The following is a 17,061-nucleotide window of genomic DNA, read 5'->3' as shown; positions in this document are numbered from 1 at the left end:
AGAGACCTTATCTGTTCCACAGTCTAACAATTAACAAAAAAAAGCTTCACGTGTTTTTTTGGCTTTCTGGATCTATCTGTGATGAGCATTTATCAAGATATCCCAGCATGAAGAACAGCTTCCTCAGCTGACAAAAAAATCATTACCAAGTACAGATGAGAAACGTGGCACTTCCTCTGCAATAAGAAAACACACACAGCAGACACCTTACACCCATTTTGTACCAGCTACACTTCCTCAGTAAATAACCATAGACAAGGCTACAGCCACGCCATGGTACCTTGCCATTCATTGCTTTTGGAATTAACAACCAGCCTTATTTCTAAATTCACTTAGAAGCAGCTCCTGCCAAAAGCCCCCAGTTCCTCTCCCTTTCCTCTGTCACCTTGTTTGTGTTGCTACCAAGAAAACCACATCTAACATTCCTTACCTTGTGATTCTTAATAGTTAACACAAGCCACTTATTAGTTCAGTGCACAGAACTGCTTTAGAATATTTTTTTTCCATATAAAACTTCTAAATAATAACTGTTCCATTTTGGTTTACAGGAATTTTCTCTCACATTTTTCAGAGGAGTGATTGCTAGATAGCAATTTGCAAAGCAAATTATGTTAAAGGATACTTTTCACACACGCACACACATAAATCTCTCAGGAAATCAAGAGCTTTCTTCCTATGGAAAAAAGCTTTATGAGTGCAAATACTTCAGCTGCCCACTCACCAACCATTTCTTAACATAAGCCTAACTCTGGTCATGGCAGAATGTTAAGCATCTTGTATCACAGTTTATTTACTTCTATTAACCTCTGCTTACTAAGAACAGAAACCGGACTGATCGTACCTCCATTAAAATATCAACACTAAATAGACAGAAATGTAAGACTCTTTAAAATATAGGGAAACTATCTATAGCTTTTCCCCACGATTTAAGTTTGTGAGATCCACACAAGCTCAGATATCTTCTATTTATTCCTGAGAAGCAGAAAGAGTAGATCTCCACTAACTTACCCCTGAGTAGGAGAGAGAACAGATTACCTTCACTATATGACACAGGCAGGAAGCTTTTAGTTGAATCAGTGAGCTCACTGACAAATACGAGCCTTATCAGTGTCATTTCTGGAGCTAAAATCTACTGCAATAAAGAACCTGTCACAGCATTTCTAAAGTAGAAAAAATGCGTTAGACAGATTTTAGAGTCTACGTAGCACACACACAATTTCCCTTCTCCAAGATAATATATATGTATAAAGAAATTCATTTCAGAACAATGAAGTGAAATGCTTTCAATTTACAGTGGTCTTAATCTGTTCTATTAATAACAGAAAGCAAATTGTTAAAGGTCTGATGCTGCCTTTCAACACAAGTATCTGGCTTGTAATTTTGTAATGGCATGAAAAACTCCGATACACAAAGCTTAATTTTTCCTCAGTAATTATACAAGAGCAGCTATTCTAAGCCATCATAATTAGTAACCCCTCAAAACCAGGAAGCAGTTATATGTTTTATCTCCATTGTGTGACCCTAATTCTACCAAGAGATCCCAAACTATGCTAAATAGCAAGCAGCAGCAGAATGGAAATGATAGCACAATCCAACACTACCCAGTAAATTAGGGCAGAATGAGCCTCCTTCCATCTGGTCATCCATGCAACGCGTGCGTTCCGAGTATGCTGAATCAGCACTTCGACCAGAGCCTGCCTCTGAGAACAATGAGTGTTTCTAATCCTTCCTGAATGATATTACACTCAGTGACAGAAAGTAAAAAGGGACAAAGTCAGTTTAGACATCATCCTGCCCGACTCCTTTCGTGTCCCAGTAATTCAAGGTTTACTATAAGAGAAGGAAATCAAAGCAGGATGGTGGGAGGGAGGAATTCTACCGTACTTATGTATTTGACAGCTCTAACATTCAGACTAATTTTCTCACCCCAGACAATGTTAAAAGTTAAACATGTGCTTTGACAATTTGCTGGATTGGACTGGATTCGGATTTTCCTATTCCTAAAGCACTTATATGGTTGCTCTGTGTGAAATAATATACATTTTCATACAGACACATGAAAAATAGAGAAAAATATGCTTTTCAATTCAGCCATTTTAAGGCTGTCAGTATCTGGATTGGCTTGTAATTCTTTTCAACTTAGAAGAACCTAGTTAATAATGTAAATACGGGCAGCACAACTGACATTCGCTGTCACTCAGAAATAGAGATCGAGTCTCTGTACACGGATGGGCAGAAGAGAGCCACCGTTACCTGCAGAACTTTTATGAGGGCATTTTCAGAAAGCAAATGAAAAATAACCATGTAAGAAGACACACACACAACTTATCTTCAAGCAAATCCCTCCATGTAAATAAAACTCAGGAGTTACAAACTCAAAGCTCACTAGAATCTTACTGAACAGCTCAGGGGACGACGTTCCCAATTGCCTTAACAGCAAAGTAGAGTCAAATTTGACTGAGCTTGTGATTCTTTTAGCTGATGGGGACTGAACGTAATGAGGCATTTAAAACTAAAAACCCACAGAGAGCAATCTCTGTGCACATGTATGCTAAATGTTGGAAGGCCGCTGAGAGGTTGGAAAAAACTTGCTAGCTCTTCGCAAGCATTAGGAGATGGGGAGGAGAAATACTCATCTATTAAAAGAATATAGCTCTAGTTCATGTTGTAAACAACCTTAAGTAAGTACAGCTATGGGACACGGGGCAATCGCTCACTTCATGTCACCTTTATACCATCTTCGTTATCAGCAGCACAGATTTATCTAAATATAAGTTAAGGTTCTATCTGTTCTAGAACTTAAAGGACAAGATTAAACAAATTTAAGGCTAGACTGCAGTAATACACTGCAATCACAGGAGTGACAGAGGCACAGGAGCGGACAGCCAGCCATTCTTTTGCTGCTCCCAAAGCATCAGTGACCCTCCCTGCACCCAACCTGTTTGGCTGGGATATTTATCACTGTGCTTATTTTTACTAAAGCAGTCAAGGGATCATACCAGCCTTAGGGAAATAAGCCCTAAGCCACAACAATACTTGCAGTAGCACCCTGCTTCCTACCTATGACTTTAGATGCAAGTTTAATTTATCACAAGCTCCATAATTCACCTTCAAGTGGTTGTTTTACAGACCGTGAGCAGGAATTACCTGAATAAGAACCAAGAGATACAGTCCAGCGTACAGTAAGTGCCAGTAACACAGTAATTGTCATTAAGCTCCACTTCTCCATAGTTGGTCTGTGTAATAAGCCAGAAGGTACCTGGAAAAAACAAACACAAAAATATTGCTACGGTTTGTTCCTTAGCCATTTAATGGCACTATTGGCAAGTCCTCCTCATTCTGAGCTAGAAGCTGGGCAGGAATCTGAGAAACTACATAAAAACAACAGCAAAAAGAAAGTAAAAGACTTCAAATGGCTTCAAAGAGCTCAGCTATCAGGCTAAATCTATCCTGCACCTATATGTATACAATTGAGCTTCCCCTTAGCAAGTTCTGCTCTATTTATTATACACACAAAGCATGTTTCACCTGTGACAACACAAAGTTGTTAAGTGCCTTGAGTAGCTCATGAACAAGTATTTGTGCCTGAAAGAGGAAAAGTGCCTTCAAATAAATGTATATGCATTCCTAGATCAATAAAGTAAGGGGAAAAAAGGACTAAATGTTGTTAACACGCACACAGCTTAAAGCAGTGAATATATGGTGTTAATGTCACTTAATTTCTGGAGTAAAAACAGCATAGCTGAGTTATGGAAAATGGAGATGTGCCTTGATAATTCTGCTCACATTAAATTCATACCTATCGCTTGTGGAAAGCTGGGACCCCCCCAGCACTGAGGGGAAATAAAGATCTTTGAATGACACAGATCCATGACAGCAGCAGATCCCCATCTATAGGCTGAGAAGTGAATGCTGATCGTTGTGCATCCTTTGCTACACTTACAATGTGCTACAGGCACATTGATCTCAACACAGAACGCTGCTGACACCGTGATCGTTTCACCCTCGGCCAGGAATGATGCTCATTATAACATGATGCTCCCTACAATACGATGCTCCTCATAACAGCCTCCCCTGCCCCCTTTTCCTCCTCAATAATGATCCCATACCTCACGAAGCCAACACCGTGCTTTTATTGGTGGCAAAGCAGGGCTCTGTAACCGCCGGTAACCCACGGAACTCAGCGCCCAGGAGGCGGCCTCAGCTCCGGCTTCTGCCCTTTACAGCACCTGAGGGCCTCTAGACAGCACCTTTAGGCACAGAAAACCCCCTCCATCAGGGCATGCAGCACAACGGGCGCTGACCGCCGGCCTCCTCAGCACACAGACAGGCCAACAGCGCTGACCCCCGTCCCGTCCCGCCCCGCCGACCCTGTGGTGAGTCGCGCACCTCCCCGTTCCCGCCTTACTGGACCAACGGCCACTCGCGCGCTTCCGCGTTCGAAACCGCTTCCGGCCTCCGCCAGGCCTTAAGGCGGCGCGGGGCGGCGCAGTGCGCATGCGCATAAAGCTCGCGCCTGCGTAGCTCAGGCCGCGGTGTTGGGCCTGTGGCGGCGGGACGGTGCGTGGGGAGGGTGTTCGTAGGGGGGGGGCGTGAATAAGTATTTATTATTATTATTATTATTATTATTATTATTATTATTATTATTATTATTATTATTATTATTAATATTATTATTATTATTGTTATTTCTCTTTACAGAACGAGGGTTTGTGCTTCACAGCACCGAGGCCGTGTGTGGAGACAGGAGCTGAGAAGCGGCCTGTGTGGGCTCCGTGATCCTCCTCAGGGCCTTGTCAGAGCTCATACACAGCCTGAATAGCCCCACATCATCCTCATCCATCCCTTACCACCATTAGGTAGCACAGCCTGTTGTTCACAGTTCCCTCTTATTGTGTCTCTTTGAGGGCAGGGTGTGTAATTGAATAGGAAATGGGTGATTTCTGTAAATAGGAGCACGTGCTGTGGGACTCAGGGACACACCTTGCCTGTCAGTTGGCAGCTGTGCTCTCCTTGTGCTGGGATCCAAGGGCTGAAAGGTTGGAAGGGGCTGGGATGGGATGGAGTAGGAATAAAATAGAATAGAATGGGATAAAATAGAAGGTAGGATGGAATAGAGTGGAATAGGATGGAATAGAGTCATAGCATGGTCTGGGTTGCAAAGGCTCACAGTGCTCATCCAGCTCCAACCCCTTGCTATATGCAGGGTCACCAAGCACCAGCTGGTTGCCCAGAGCCACATCCAGCCTGGCCTTGAATGTCTGCAGGGATGGGGAGATAGAACAGAACAGACTGAAGAAATCTACAGCAATTCCAACCACCCAACCTCTTAATGGCCAACCAACATGTAAAGCACAAACCCAACCCATGTAAACCATTTCATTACACCTTTCATCCTGACCACTTTGTGTGGATCTGATCTCGTGTCACTGAATGAATGCTAAAGTAACAAGATGCCACGAAGATACAATTCTATTTTTTTTAAGTGTGTGGGGGTTCTTTCCAAAATGCATCAACAATACAGACTTGTTTAAATATCTTTGTGATTATAATATATATACATTTAGTACTGAGTACCACCAGAGATGGCTTTTTCCCCTTGCAGGTTCTCCAATGCAGTAACACACATTCCCATAGTCGCACAGCTGACGTGGAGGTGGCAGCGCTGCTTCCACCTGCAGCAACTGCAGCATCCGCAGCAACTGGATGCCACCCCGAACAGGCAGGTACGAGGGGACAGGGAGCTCGTGGCCTTACACGGGTACACACAGCAGCGTGCCCTGCGACTGGAGCCATAAAGCTCGTGAAAACGATAGATGACATTCATTACGAGTTTTTTTTTCACATCTATCTGTTGGTAGCCGCTGAATTAAGCCTAGCGCGGGAGATGAATCAGATCCTAAGGGGCGTCTGGGGGCTGATAGATTCGTAAAATAAACATAATCCCAACATCGAATCGATTACAAAGAAGGTGAGAAGAAGGCAGGGAAGGGAGCAGATGCTTCCCGGTCCGAGCGGCGGTCGCTGTGCCCTGCAGCTCCCTCCTCACGGCGGTTCGGATCGTGGTGCCGGGCTGTGTCTCCTCGCCCCCCCCCCCCGCCCCATCGGGGAAGCGGAGCAGCGGCTGTGGGGCTCGGGGGGCATCCATCTCCCCCCTGGGCTCCCCCGGCCCCGCTCCGAGCAGCCCCTCCCCCGCCGGCTCCCATTCCGGACGTACATCCGAGTGCATTATTTCAATTAGCCGAGCGCTCTTTGTTGCAAGGTGAAATCGTTCGCTCTCCGGGAAAAGGTTTTTATTGAATGCCTTCTAAATACTCGCATTGGTCACGTTGTGCTGGAATTGAGTCTCTGTCACTAGTATTTCTGCGGTGACTTTGACCAGATCAATGACTGGAAAAGGCATTAAGGACACATTGATACGAGCGGGGCTCGGGTTCGGTTCTCAGTAGTAAAGAGAAACCGATAATGAGCAGATAAACGGCTTGTCCTTAACCCTTGGCGCACTCGGAAGGCTCCAGCAAGTTTGCCGGGCTCTTGGTGCCATCCGTTCGGGTGGTGGAAAGCCGAACGCGGGGAAGGCAAATTCCTGCCGGCTCTCCCAGAAATCCGGGGCGAAACGCGGTGGGAATAACGAGAAAAGCCGCTCTCAGTGATGGACGGACGGACGGACGGTCCGCGGCTGCGAGGAGTTGTTCCCAGCTCCGCCGCGGAGCCTGATCCGCGCCCATCCAGCTTCCCCAGCAAGAGCAGGAGGAAACATGCTTACAAACAGCAGCCCAACCTGCGGGAAGACGGATGTTATTATTATGTGCCTCCTAAGCGCCAGCTCCTCATCAAAGTCGGCAGAGAGAGGCTGAGATTTGATTGTTCCCCGATGCCCGCGCGATCCCCGGACCCGAGAGGGGACGGCGATGGCATGTGGCTGTCAGGCTAAAAGCCTGTTTGCTTTTGGTCTGCGGGCCGTTGGCACTTTGCCCCGGGGCAGCGGGGAACTCACACCGCCTCCAGCTCAGGAGCGCTCTTGTTTTGCCATCTTAGTAAAGTCGTACGTCCTCGGCTCGCTTATCGAGCCCTGCCTCGCTGCCTATCGAGTCCGGCATTACCGAATCCCTCATTACCGAAGTTGTCTTAGTTATTAAAATAGCGGAAATACCACATTTTCAATAGAAAGGGAAGATTCTGCCTTCCTGACCTATTTTTCGTTTGTGATTTAGGGAAAACAAAGGAAAAAAAAAAGAAAAAGAGGGGGGAAAAAAAAGCGAGATTAGCATGGAGATGGCGCTTCTAAGGACCTCGCCACTATGAAATAAGCTTTAGGTGCATTTTCTGGCTGCGGAGTCTGCTCCCAGCTCAGTCCGGGAGACGCGCTGAGTTCATCCCGACCTGCTGCACTGAGCACTCACTGCCGCTCACGCTTTCACGCTCTGCTCTGCATCTCTGAACACCGGAACGCTTCGTGTTTAGGGCCGGGAACGCTTCGCTCTGATCCCGGGACTCGCGATGTCCCCCCTCGTTCCGCGCTCCATGGCCTCCCGCTCCCAGCGCGCATCTCCCGCACCCCTTCCCCGCACCGTCCCATCGCTGCGGACCCAAAGAGGGAGGAAAATACCCCTCGTCCTTAGGGCGCGTTTTCCCCGAGTGGGAGATCCCCGCTCTGGAATATCCCCCTGCAACAAAGAGACATGTTTAAATAACCACAAAAGAGGTTTTGCCCGATTTTTGTTGATTTATTTACTTTTTAATGCCCTGCACCCTTAAGCCGAACCCCGAGGGAATGGTCCCGACGGCTCCGTCCTCTCCCGTTCCCGGGCTATGCGGGCTTCGGGGGATCGGAACTAAACCTCATTGCACCTTCTCCGAACGGGGCCTCGGCGCTTGCCATAAATAATCGCAGGGGTTGGGGCTGGGGGGGGCTCTGGGTAAACTCTCCGTGCTGCGGAGTGCGGTCATTTTCCCAGTGCTTAGGATCTAGTTACTTTCAATACACCCCAGAGACCAACATGACACGTCTTATACTAATAGGCATCTGTCAGCGGCCGCGTCAAGTTTGACCATATGCGTCGGACTGTTTGGGGAAGGAAAAGAGGAGAGGACGGGGGAAAAAGGAAGGGAAAAAGAAATAGGGGGAAAGAGAAGGAAAAATAAAAGAGGAGAAGGTGGGAGAAATAACGAGTGGAGTGGGGGGGAAGGAGAGGAAAGGGGAAAAAGAGGAGAAAGGGGAAAATGGAGGAAAGAAAAAAAAGAAAGAGAAAAAGGATATAGAGGGGAAAGGGGGGGGGGGGGAAGAAAGGGGGAAAGAAGAGAAAGGGGAGAAGAAGAGAAAGGGGGGAAAGGAAAAGAAAAATAAATTTTAAAAAAATGAAAAAGGAAAAAAAATAAAGAAGAAAACAAAGCATAGCGGGGAAAGAGGAGAAAGAAAGAAAAAAATGAAGAGAAATGAATCGCCGCTCTGTGTCAGTGTCGGGGCTCTTGGATCGCCGCCCCATGCGGGCTCGGCTTCCCCCCTCCCCGCCGTCCTGCCCGGTGCCGCCGCTGCGATGCCGCCCCCCCCGGGGGTCCCGGTTTGGGTCCCCGCGCCCCCTGCAGCCCCGCGGCGGCACTGCACCCCCCGAGCCCTCACCTGCCCGCCGGGCCCCGCGCCCCGGGGCTGCCCCTTTCCCGGCTTCGGCCGCTCCGGAGCCGCTCCGCCGTTACCGTCCGGTGGGAAAAAGGCGGCGAGAGACGGATGGAGGGATGGAGGGATGGAGGGATGGAGGGATAGAGGGATGGAGGGATGGAGGGATGGAGGGATGGAGGGATGGAGGGATGGAGGCCGCGGGGCCGGGAGCGGACACCGCCGGTTCTGCCGAGCGGCACATGCCGAGCCCGAGGAACCGCTGCTACGCGTGGAAATAAAAGCGAGTCATTTTCTAAGCAACAAAAGGCTGAGCCGTGGAACGAGCCCGTTACCCAGAGGCGCCGTGAAGCCCCGGCTCGGCACCTTCTGTACCCTACGCGTGAACACAGGCCGGGGCTCCTTCCTCTATTTATTGATTATTTTTCCCGGGGTGGGGGACGCGCTAAAAGCAGCCGCCGGTGCGAAGCCGTGGGCCGCGCAGAGCGGAGCTCCGTGAGCACCTGAACCGCAGCGCTCAGCTCGGCTCCCGCAGCTCCGTGCGCTTCGTGCGGCGCTCAGCTCCGTTCCCGCAGCGCTCAGCTCCGGTTCCCGGGGCCGTTCCCGCAGCGCCGCCGCCGCGATCCCGAGTGTCGGAGCCGCGCGGTGTGTTCGGGGGGATGAGCGGAGATGCGCAGGTCGACTCGGGCAGAAATCACACGTACGACCAAGCACACGTCGCTTTTGTTTCGAGCTGCCATCCCGCTCCCCCCCGCACTCCCCGTCCCAAAACGAACGGCGCGGATTTATCGGGGCGGAAAATGAACGCGGCCGAAACGAAACTCGCGACGGCCAAAGCGGCGCTGACCGAACCCGGCTCTGAACAACAGCCGTGATTTCAGCCACAAAAACAGCGCGGAAACGCCGTTTTTCCGTCCCGCGGCCGCCCCTTCGGAACGAGCTCAAAAAGGCCGTTCCCGTTCCGCACTGCGCGCTGCAAACGAAAGCTCCGCGCCGCGCCGCCGCTCCGCGATGCCGTTGTCCCGCTATAGAAACCGGGCACTCTCGGATCGCCCCACGCTTTCCTCGGAGCCATTTCGCTCCGAAACAGCCGCCAAAGCCGCCCCGCAGCGCTCCATTGGGGACGGGAAGGGGGACGGTCCGGCGCAGCGCGTTGGGCTTCGGTAAATCCCTACAATCAGGGGAGAAAAAAAAAGATATCAAAATAATAGCAATAATAATGATAATAATAATAGTAAAAAGACAGCAACGAGGCGCGGATCGGATCCCCCAGATCTTCGGGTTCGGAGTTTGGGTTTGTTTGGATGCGACTGGAAAGGAGCGGGGGTAGAACCGGACCGGCTGCGCGATGCAGCGGAGGTTGCGCGGCTTTATGCGGCTGTTCAGCGGGGAGCAGCGCAGCGCAGTTCAATGCAATTCAATGCAATTCAATGCAATTCAATGCAGTTCAATGCAGTTCAATGCAGTTCAGTGCCGCGGGGTCGGGGCGCACACCAACACGGGCGGAGCGTTTGAAAAATTTATTTACAAAGTTGTGTACATCACGAAGGGATAACATTTAGAATACATATATTCATTCATATATAAACAGACTTCTATAATAGAACCACAGCGTTTTTCTCCTGGCTTTTTTTTCTTTTTTTTTTTTTTATCCTCCAAAATTCATTTTTTTTTTCGTTGTTGTTCGTTCGTTTAATATTTAAAATTCCCCCCGCTTATTATTCATATTTTTATACATTTCCCCCATTCGTTCGCTTATTTCGGATAAAACCGCTCGGAGCGCCGGAACCTTCAAAAAAAGCGAAAGTCCTCCCGGCTCCTAAACGCGACCGTCGCTTCGCCTCTGTTAGAAAAATAAAAACCCCGAAAGCGACCTCGGCCGATTCCCAGAGATCCGTCCGGGGGGGGGTCACCGCTCCGCCGGTCACTGCGCCGGCCACTTGGCCTGCACGGCGGCGGGGGGCTGCAGGAACTGCCCCGCGATGATGTTGGTAGGCACGCTGAGGATGGGAGCGATGGCCGCGGTGGTCCTGGCTAACGCCAGCGGCTGATGGGCCACCAGGCCCGACTGCACCGTGACGGGCGGCCGAAGGAAAGTCTGCGCGCTGGGAGCCGAGCTGACGGCGGGGCCGCCGATGATGTTCTCGATGCTGAACGAGGGGCGGCTGCTGGGCTCGGATTTCACGATGGAGCCCGCCGCCCCCAGACTGCTGAGCTGCAGCTGCAGGCTGGGCCCGAGCTGCGCGTTGAAGGCTTTGCGGCTCAGCTCGCCCGACGGCAGCAGCGGCACCGCGGGCGGCAGCATGGGCCCGACGGGAGGGATGTAGGGGTACTGCAGGGCGGCGGGGTGCGGGTAGGCGCCGGGGGGCAGCCCGTACGGTCGGCCGTAGGGCCCGGCCAGCCCGTAGGCGCCGAAGCCCTGCATCATGAGCGCCGTCTGGTCCCGCAGGTGCTCCTGCTGGTGCCGCTTGAAGCGCTTCCTCCGCCGCAGGAAGCTGCCGTTGTCGAACATGTCCTCGGACTCGGGGTCCAGCGTCCAGTAGTTGCCCTTGCCCGGGTTGCCGGGCTCCCGGGGGATCTTCACGAAGCAGTCGTTGAGGGAGAGGTTGTGGCGGATGCTGTTCTGCCAGGCGGGGAACTTCTCCCGGTAGTAGGGGAAGCGGCCGCTGATGAACTCGCAGATCTCGCTCAGCGTCAGCCGCTTCTTGGGGCTCTGCAGGATGGCCATGGTGATGAGCGCGATGTACGAGTAGGGCGGCTTCACCAGGCTGCTCTTCGGTTTGCTCTGCCCCGCAGCCGCCGCCGCCGCCGCCGCCGCTCCCCCGCCGCTCGCCCCCTCCTCGCCGCCGCCGCCGCCGCCGCCCCCTCTGCCGCCCTCGGGTCCCGCCGGTGCCGGGCTGCCGCTGCCGCTGCTGCCGCTCTCGCCTCCCGCTCCCGGCTCGCCGGGCTCCGCCGCCTCGTCCAGCGGCAGCCGAGGCAGAGCGGCGGGGCTGCGGGCCTCGCCGTCCCCGTCCTTGCCCGGCGCGTCGTCTCCCTCTCCCACCACGTCGATATCCACGTCCTCGGCCGCCAGCGCGGTCTGGCCGGACATATCGCTGCCGCCGCCCGATAGAGTCATCCCCGCTCCGCGGGCCGCCCCCGCGCCCCTCTCCCCCAGCGCGGGGCCGCTACACCCGCGCGGCTCCGCTGCCGCCCGCGGCGCCGTCCCCGCGGGGCATGGGGGGGCCGCGCCCGCTCCGCTCCCGGGGATCCCCCCCGGTCACCTCCGGCTGCTCGCCCCGCTCCGGCCGCCGGGCATCGGGGCTCGGGCGGCGCCGCTGCCTCCCGCCCGCCGCCCGCGGGGCCCCTCCGCTCCACCGCTCCGCGCCCGCGGCCCCTCCGCCGCCGCGCCTGTCCGCCGTCCGCTCCTCGCCGTGCGCTCTGCTTTGCTCGGGGCTTTTTTGGGTTATTTTTTGGGTTGGTTTTTGGTTTTTTTGGTTTTTTTTTTTGAGCAATCTCCTCGTCGCCGTTCGCTGCCGGTGCCGGTCTCGTCGTCGTCGGTCGGTCGCCCCCTCGTTGGAGGGAGGTCCCGCAGCCGGGCGGGGCGGGGTGCGGAGGCCGCGGGGCGGCGCGGGGCCTCGCTGGGCGCTGGGGCGGCGCGGCGCGTCGGGCCGGACTGCCTGATAGATTACTTTCCCGTTAAAGATATACTCGGAGCCGGCGTCACGTGGCCGCGTGACGTCGGGCTCCCCGCCGTGAAGTCACGCAAAACTCCAAGTGCCGCCGCTCCGTCAACAAAGACCCGCGGCCGCCCCGCATCGCTCGTCCCGTCCGCCCCGTCGGGGCCGCCGCACCCGGAGCGGCGCTGCGGGCGCTGTGGGCGCTGTGGGCGCTGTGGGCGCTGTGGGCGCTGTGGGCGCTGTGGGCGCTCTCAGCCTCGGGGCCGCGCTCTCACGGCGTTTCTCCGCGCGCTCCCGCGGCTGTTCGGGCTTTTCCAACGGCGGCGGCGGCGGGAGCGGAGCTTCGGAGGTGGCCATTGATTAATCGGAGAGATTAGTTGCAGGGAGAAATAAAAAAGACGTAAAATAACAGAGGGGGATGATAAATAAAGAAGCTTTTAGCCTGATTTTTTTTTTCTTTCTCCTTATTTATTTTTTCCTTATTTTTTTCCTCTTTTTTTTTCTTTTTTTTTCCCCTCTATTTTCTTTCTTTTTCCCCTCCTCTTCTTTTTTTTGTTCTCACATCCCCCCCCTTCACCTTCCCCCCTTCTTTATTTTGTTTTTCCCCAAAGGTGTTAACGACTTAATCGTTGCGAGCCTTAGCATATGAAAAAGTAGGAAATGAGGGAGTGTGGGTGAATGCGAGGAGCGCATTGCCGCGGCCTCAGGTAAGCCCCGGCCCGGGCTGGGGGGCCCGGCCGCCCTCTGCCCGCTGAGCCCCGGCGGTGCTGCGCAGTGCTGAGCGATCCCGGCTCTGCGCGGTCGGTGGCTGCGGTGCGAGAGGGAATGCGGAGATGGAACGGTGCGGGGGGAGAGAGGGTGGGTGAGGAGAGACTGCGGGGGAGAAAGGAGGGGAAAAAAAGAAGGGAAAAAAGAGGAAAAAAAAAAAAGAAAAGATGAAAAAGGAAAGAAAAAGGAGAGAATGAAAAAACCGGGAAAAATGGAAGAAATGAAGACTGTGAAGAGAAAGAAAATGAAAAAAATGAAAGGAAGAAAAAGAGAAAAAGAAAAGATGGTGAAAGAGAAAGGATGGAAAAAAAGAAAAAAAGAGGAAAAAGAAAGAAGGAGAAAAAAGAGAACGAAGAAAAAAAGGAATAAAAGAAGGAAAATAGGAAAAAAATAGAAGAAAAGGAGAAGAGGAAAAAATGAAAAGAAAAAAGAGAGGAAGAAAAAGAAGAAAAAAAGTGAAAAAAATAATTTAAAAGAATGGGGAAAAAAAAAAAAGGAACCCCGAGCAGGATGAAAACAAACCAAATCAGATCCTCCATCCCGCCCCGTGCTGCAGCCCGGACCTCCCGCCCCCCCCGGCCCCTCCCCGGTTCCCCGCACCCCGCCGCACTCCGCACCCTCCCGCTGCCTTCCCCCCCGCACCCCGTCCCGCATCGCTTTCCCCGGTGTAAAAGTGAGGAGAAAGCCCAACTCGGCGCCCCCTGTTTCATTTGTTGCTCTTTTTCTTCGACACAATAAAAGTCAAATTAATTGATTCATCCCATTAATTACTGCCCTTAGCGCTAGAAGCTGCGTTTCCCCTCGATTAGGGCCTCGCGTTGCCGATCCTCGCTCCGTTCCGTTCCCCCCGACGGGGCGGCCCGAGGGCTGTGCGGGCCGCGGGGCTCCGGGAGGCGGCGGAGGACTTTGGGAGCCTCCAACCCCACAGCGCTGCGGGCTCAGAAGGAGAAAAGCTTTTCTAAGTGGGAGAGCTTCACGGGAAACTTTCCCCACTACGATCCGCAGGGAAAAAGGGCTCCGAGCCCACAGCCGAGTTTAAGGGTTTAAGGCCGAGGGATGAAATCATTAAAGCGGCGTTTGCGGGGGTGGGAACCCCCCACGAGTGACACCGCCGCAGAGATACGAGTGGGCGCCCATACGGATGGATTCAGCAACGGGAGAAAAACAAACGGTGTCGTCCGGATCGATACGGAAGGAAATAGAGACGCGGCGAGCGGCGGGGAGAGGAGGATGGGAGAAGTTATGATAGAGAGGGAAAAATTAATTACCGCTCCAACGGGTTTGAATACGGCCGAGCGAGATGTCGGCCGCGAGGAGAGTTAAAAATAAACGCGGAGGCTGAGCTCGGGGTGCGGGGTCGGGGAGAGGCACTGGGGGCATTTCTGCCTCTGTCATCGTTTTAGAGGAAGGAGAAACCGAAGGTGTCCGCTTTCATCTCCCGGAGCCTCTGACTTTCACTAATGGGTTATAGGAATCGTTGCCCTGACCTGGATTAAAGCAGCACCGCTTTGTTAGAGGGGCCTTGAGGGGACCCCATATAAATACACGGGGTGGGAGTCCCCCGAATGGGAGACATCGGGTGGGACCAGCCCGAAACCAACTGTATGGGGTGGGAAGAAGCACATCGGGTGGGAAACGGCGTAATCACATCGCTGGGAGCCGCACATCGCCACGGCCGGAGGGGTCGGGCCGGGCTGCGCCCTCAGCACGGGCTGTCCGCAAAAAGATACTCATTTGGGGGCTATTTCTCGTACATCCCCCCCTTTATTCATTTATTTCCATTATTATTATTATTTTTCCCCCAAGGCCTCTATTTCTACGTGTTTGGTTATTGGTTTTCTTTCTTTTCTTTTTCTTCTTCTTCTTGTTCTTTATTTTTTTCTCTCTTTCCCAACCCGCCCTTGAAGCCGGAGCTGCTCAGTGCAAAACGAAATCGGTTCCGTTTCCAAAACGGTTTCGGATTTATTTGTATTGGAAATGTATAAACATCCATTCCGCGAAAGGCAACACGTTTAATTAACGATGAGAGAGCAGTTAGGGGCAGAAAGCTAGTAAAATTGTGTGATAAATTTATGGCATTGTTAGCGTGCTTTTAATTATGGCTATTATGTTAATTATTTCCCATTAGCATGGAGTTAGCAGCAGCATGTCAGATTTAATCAAAACGAGCCTTTCTCTCGGAAATTGCGCTCTCCATTCGCCGCCGAGAGAACGGGGGGTCCCGAGCCGGAGCCGCTCCCTCCCCCCCCATTTCTTTCTCCCCATACAAATAAACGCACGAGGGCTGCGGGCGGAGGACGGGGCGGGTGGATGCGGGGCGGTGCGGTGCCGTGCGGGCGGCGGATCATCTCCGTAGGCGGCCGCAGCAGCGCGGGGAGAAGAACCGCTCTCGTTTTTTAGGAATTCACCATTCCGCCTCCCCCTCTACCTCCCCCCCTCAAGCTTCGGAGAAGGCACTTGATCATTTCGGATCATTCTGTCAAACAATATGATGTCGCTCGTTTTTATCAGTCCCGTGTTTATCAAAAGCTTCCCCCCCCCCCCCCCCAAAATCCCCCAGATTGAGCTGCCGGCCAGGACAACGCGCCCGAGTACAAAAGAATAAAAGAGACAAGCAGGGAGAAATGCGGCAGAGCGAGTGCGGGAGTGCGGGAGCGCTGTGCGGGGCTGGCACGGCCGGGCCGGCTGCTGGTCGTTCTGCCCCGCGGCACCGCAGTGCTGGGGCTGCCGCGATCCTCGGGCTGCGAAGCCCTTAAGGGGGCACCGAGAGGCGACCCGTCGGCTCCAGGATGCTGCCATGTAAAATCAAATCAATAAATTAATAAGTACGTATGTATATATATATATATATTAAAATCGGGTTTGGGAGCAGCCAACAGCAGAGTTTTGGGAGCTCCACGCACACCAGGGTGCACAGATGCCCCCTCGCTGCCCGCACAGCGCAGCCGCATAAATCGGGGCTGGGCTGAACCCCCTCCTCCAGCCCGGCCCCACGGGAGCAGGGGGCTGCGACCACGGCAGCTGCTCACTTATTTTTAGAGCATTTCCATTCCTCTGGTTAATTTTAGATCGATTCATTATTTAGCCCCAGTTCGCCTTTAGGGAAACCCAAGCTGGGGGAGGCTGGAGCCACGCAGCCGTGGGAGTTGTGCCTGTGTGGGGCTGCCTATCCCCCAGTACTGCCTGCTCGCAGCGGGTGTTGTGAGTGCTGGTATGAGGGTGTGGGTTTCACTGCATGTGGGTTTCATCAAGTGCAGGTTTTCTGCACTGTATGGCTGCAGATGACTCTGTCCCTCGGGCCCAGCTCCCACCCCAGGACTTACACAGGGGTCATGCACAGAGCTGTGTTGTGTGCGTGATGTGTGGGTTGGTGATGGTGGGGTATGGAGGGGTGTGGATGGGGGTGAATGGATGTGGATGGGGTTGGAGGGTTATGGGGGGGTATGGACGGGGACAGAGGTTTATGGAATAGTATGGATGGAGATGTATGGGGATGGAGGGATGTGGAGGGATGAGGAGGGATATGGATGGATGTGGATGAGGATGGATGGGTATGGAGGAGTATCAGTGGGCATGGATGGAGGTAGATGGCAATGGAGGGATGTGTATGGAGATGGAGGGCTATGAATGCGCATGGATGGGGATGGATGGCAATGGAGGGATATGGACGAACATAGATGGAGACTGATGGGTATGGAGGGGTATGGATGGATGCAGAGGGATATGGGATGGTATGGATGTTCCCACTCCATTGAATATGGGAATAAAGTCTTCCTTTCACAACATGGTCTCCTGTTGAGCATCTGCCTGCTCCTCTCTCACAGGTGGGATCCAAGCACTAACCAAAGGCAGCATGTAGGTAAAACCACTAATTGCCATTAATTCAGCTTTCATTTTCCTTTAGGTGGGTGGGTGCTGGCAGAGGGAACCTGGTGTTGCTGGCTGTGTCCTGACCCCCGTGATCTGACAAGACCAGTGCTCAGGTGTCCCCAGGATGTGGCTTTGTGGGTCTTTATTCTT

At 52.9% G+C, this 17,061-nt stretch overlaps 2 protein-coding genes and 1 long non-coding RNA gene across 9 annotated transcripts in view; 1 reads left to right on the top strand and 2 right to left on the bottom strand.

Moving 5' to 3' along the window:
• ALG6 (ALG6 alpha-1,3-glucosyltransferase) overlaps window positions 1-4,494 on the bottom strand; it is a 19,779-nt gene extending 15,285 nt beyond the window's left edge. The window contains exons 1-2 of one of the 4 annotated variants that reach the window (XM_015870756.2): window positions 4,390-4,494; window positions 3,148-3,259 (exon numbers count right to left, since the gene is read on the bottom strand). In XM_015870756.2, coding sequence (XP_015726242.1) covers window positions 3,148-3,229 — 82 coding nt within the window. In that variant the 5' untranslated portion in view covers window positions 3,230-3,259; window positions 4,390-4,494. Of the gene's footprint in view, window positions 1-3,147; window positions 3,260-3,799; window positions 3,824-4,109; window positions 4,335-4,389 lie in introns of those variants that run through there. The other 3 variants (XM_015870757.1, XM_015870754.2, XM_015870758.2) reach the window with 3 other exon arrangements.
• On the top strand, window positions 4,448-17,061 carry LOC107317746. Of its 4 annotated transcripts, none has more exons than XR_004308267.1 (4): window positions 4,448-4,560; window positions 4,702-4,859; window positions 5,606-5,726; window positions 16,946-17,061. It is a non-coding gene; the product is annotated as an uncharacterized LOC107317746 (long non-coding RNA). The 4 variants fall into 4 exon arrangements; XR_004308266.1 differs by lacking the exon at window positions 16,946-17,061 and adding an exon at window positions 15,602-15,671; XR_001557010.2 differs by lacking the exon at window positions 16,946-17,061 and adding an exon at window positions 7,215-7,236.
• FOXD3 (forkhead box D3) lies at window positions 10,120-11,876 on the bottom strand. The gene has a single exon (XM_015870760.2). The coding sequence runs from the start codon at window positions 11,730-11,732 to the stop codon at window positions 10,539-10,541; it is 1,194 nt and encodes a 397-aa protein (XP_015726246.1). The 5' UTR covers window positions 11,733-11,876; the 3' UTR covers window positions 10,120-10,538.

This window comes from Coturnix japonica, chromosome 8 (genome assembly GCF_001577835.2).
Source record: "Coturnix japonica isolate 7356 chromosome 8, Coturnix japonica 2.1, whole genome shotgun sequence".
NCBI lineage: Eukaryota > Metazoa > Chordata > Aves > Galliformes > Phasianidae > Coturnix > Coturnix japonica.
The sequence above is the reverse complement of the archived record's forward strand: the minus strand, read 5'-3'. Positions and strand labels throughout refer to the sequence as shown.

Coding starts and splice junctions, on each gene's coding strand:
- FOXD3 (XM_015870760.2), bottom strand. CDS start 11,732: ATGACTCTATCGGGCGGCGGCAGCGATATGTCCGGCCAGACCGCGCTG.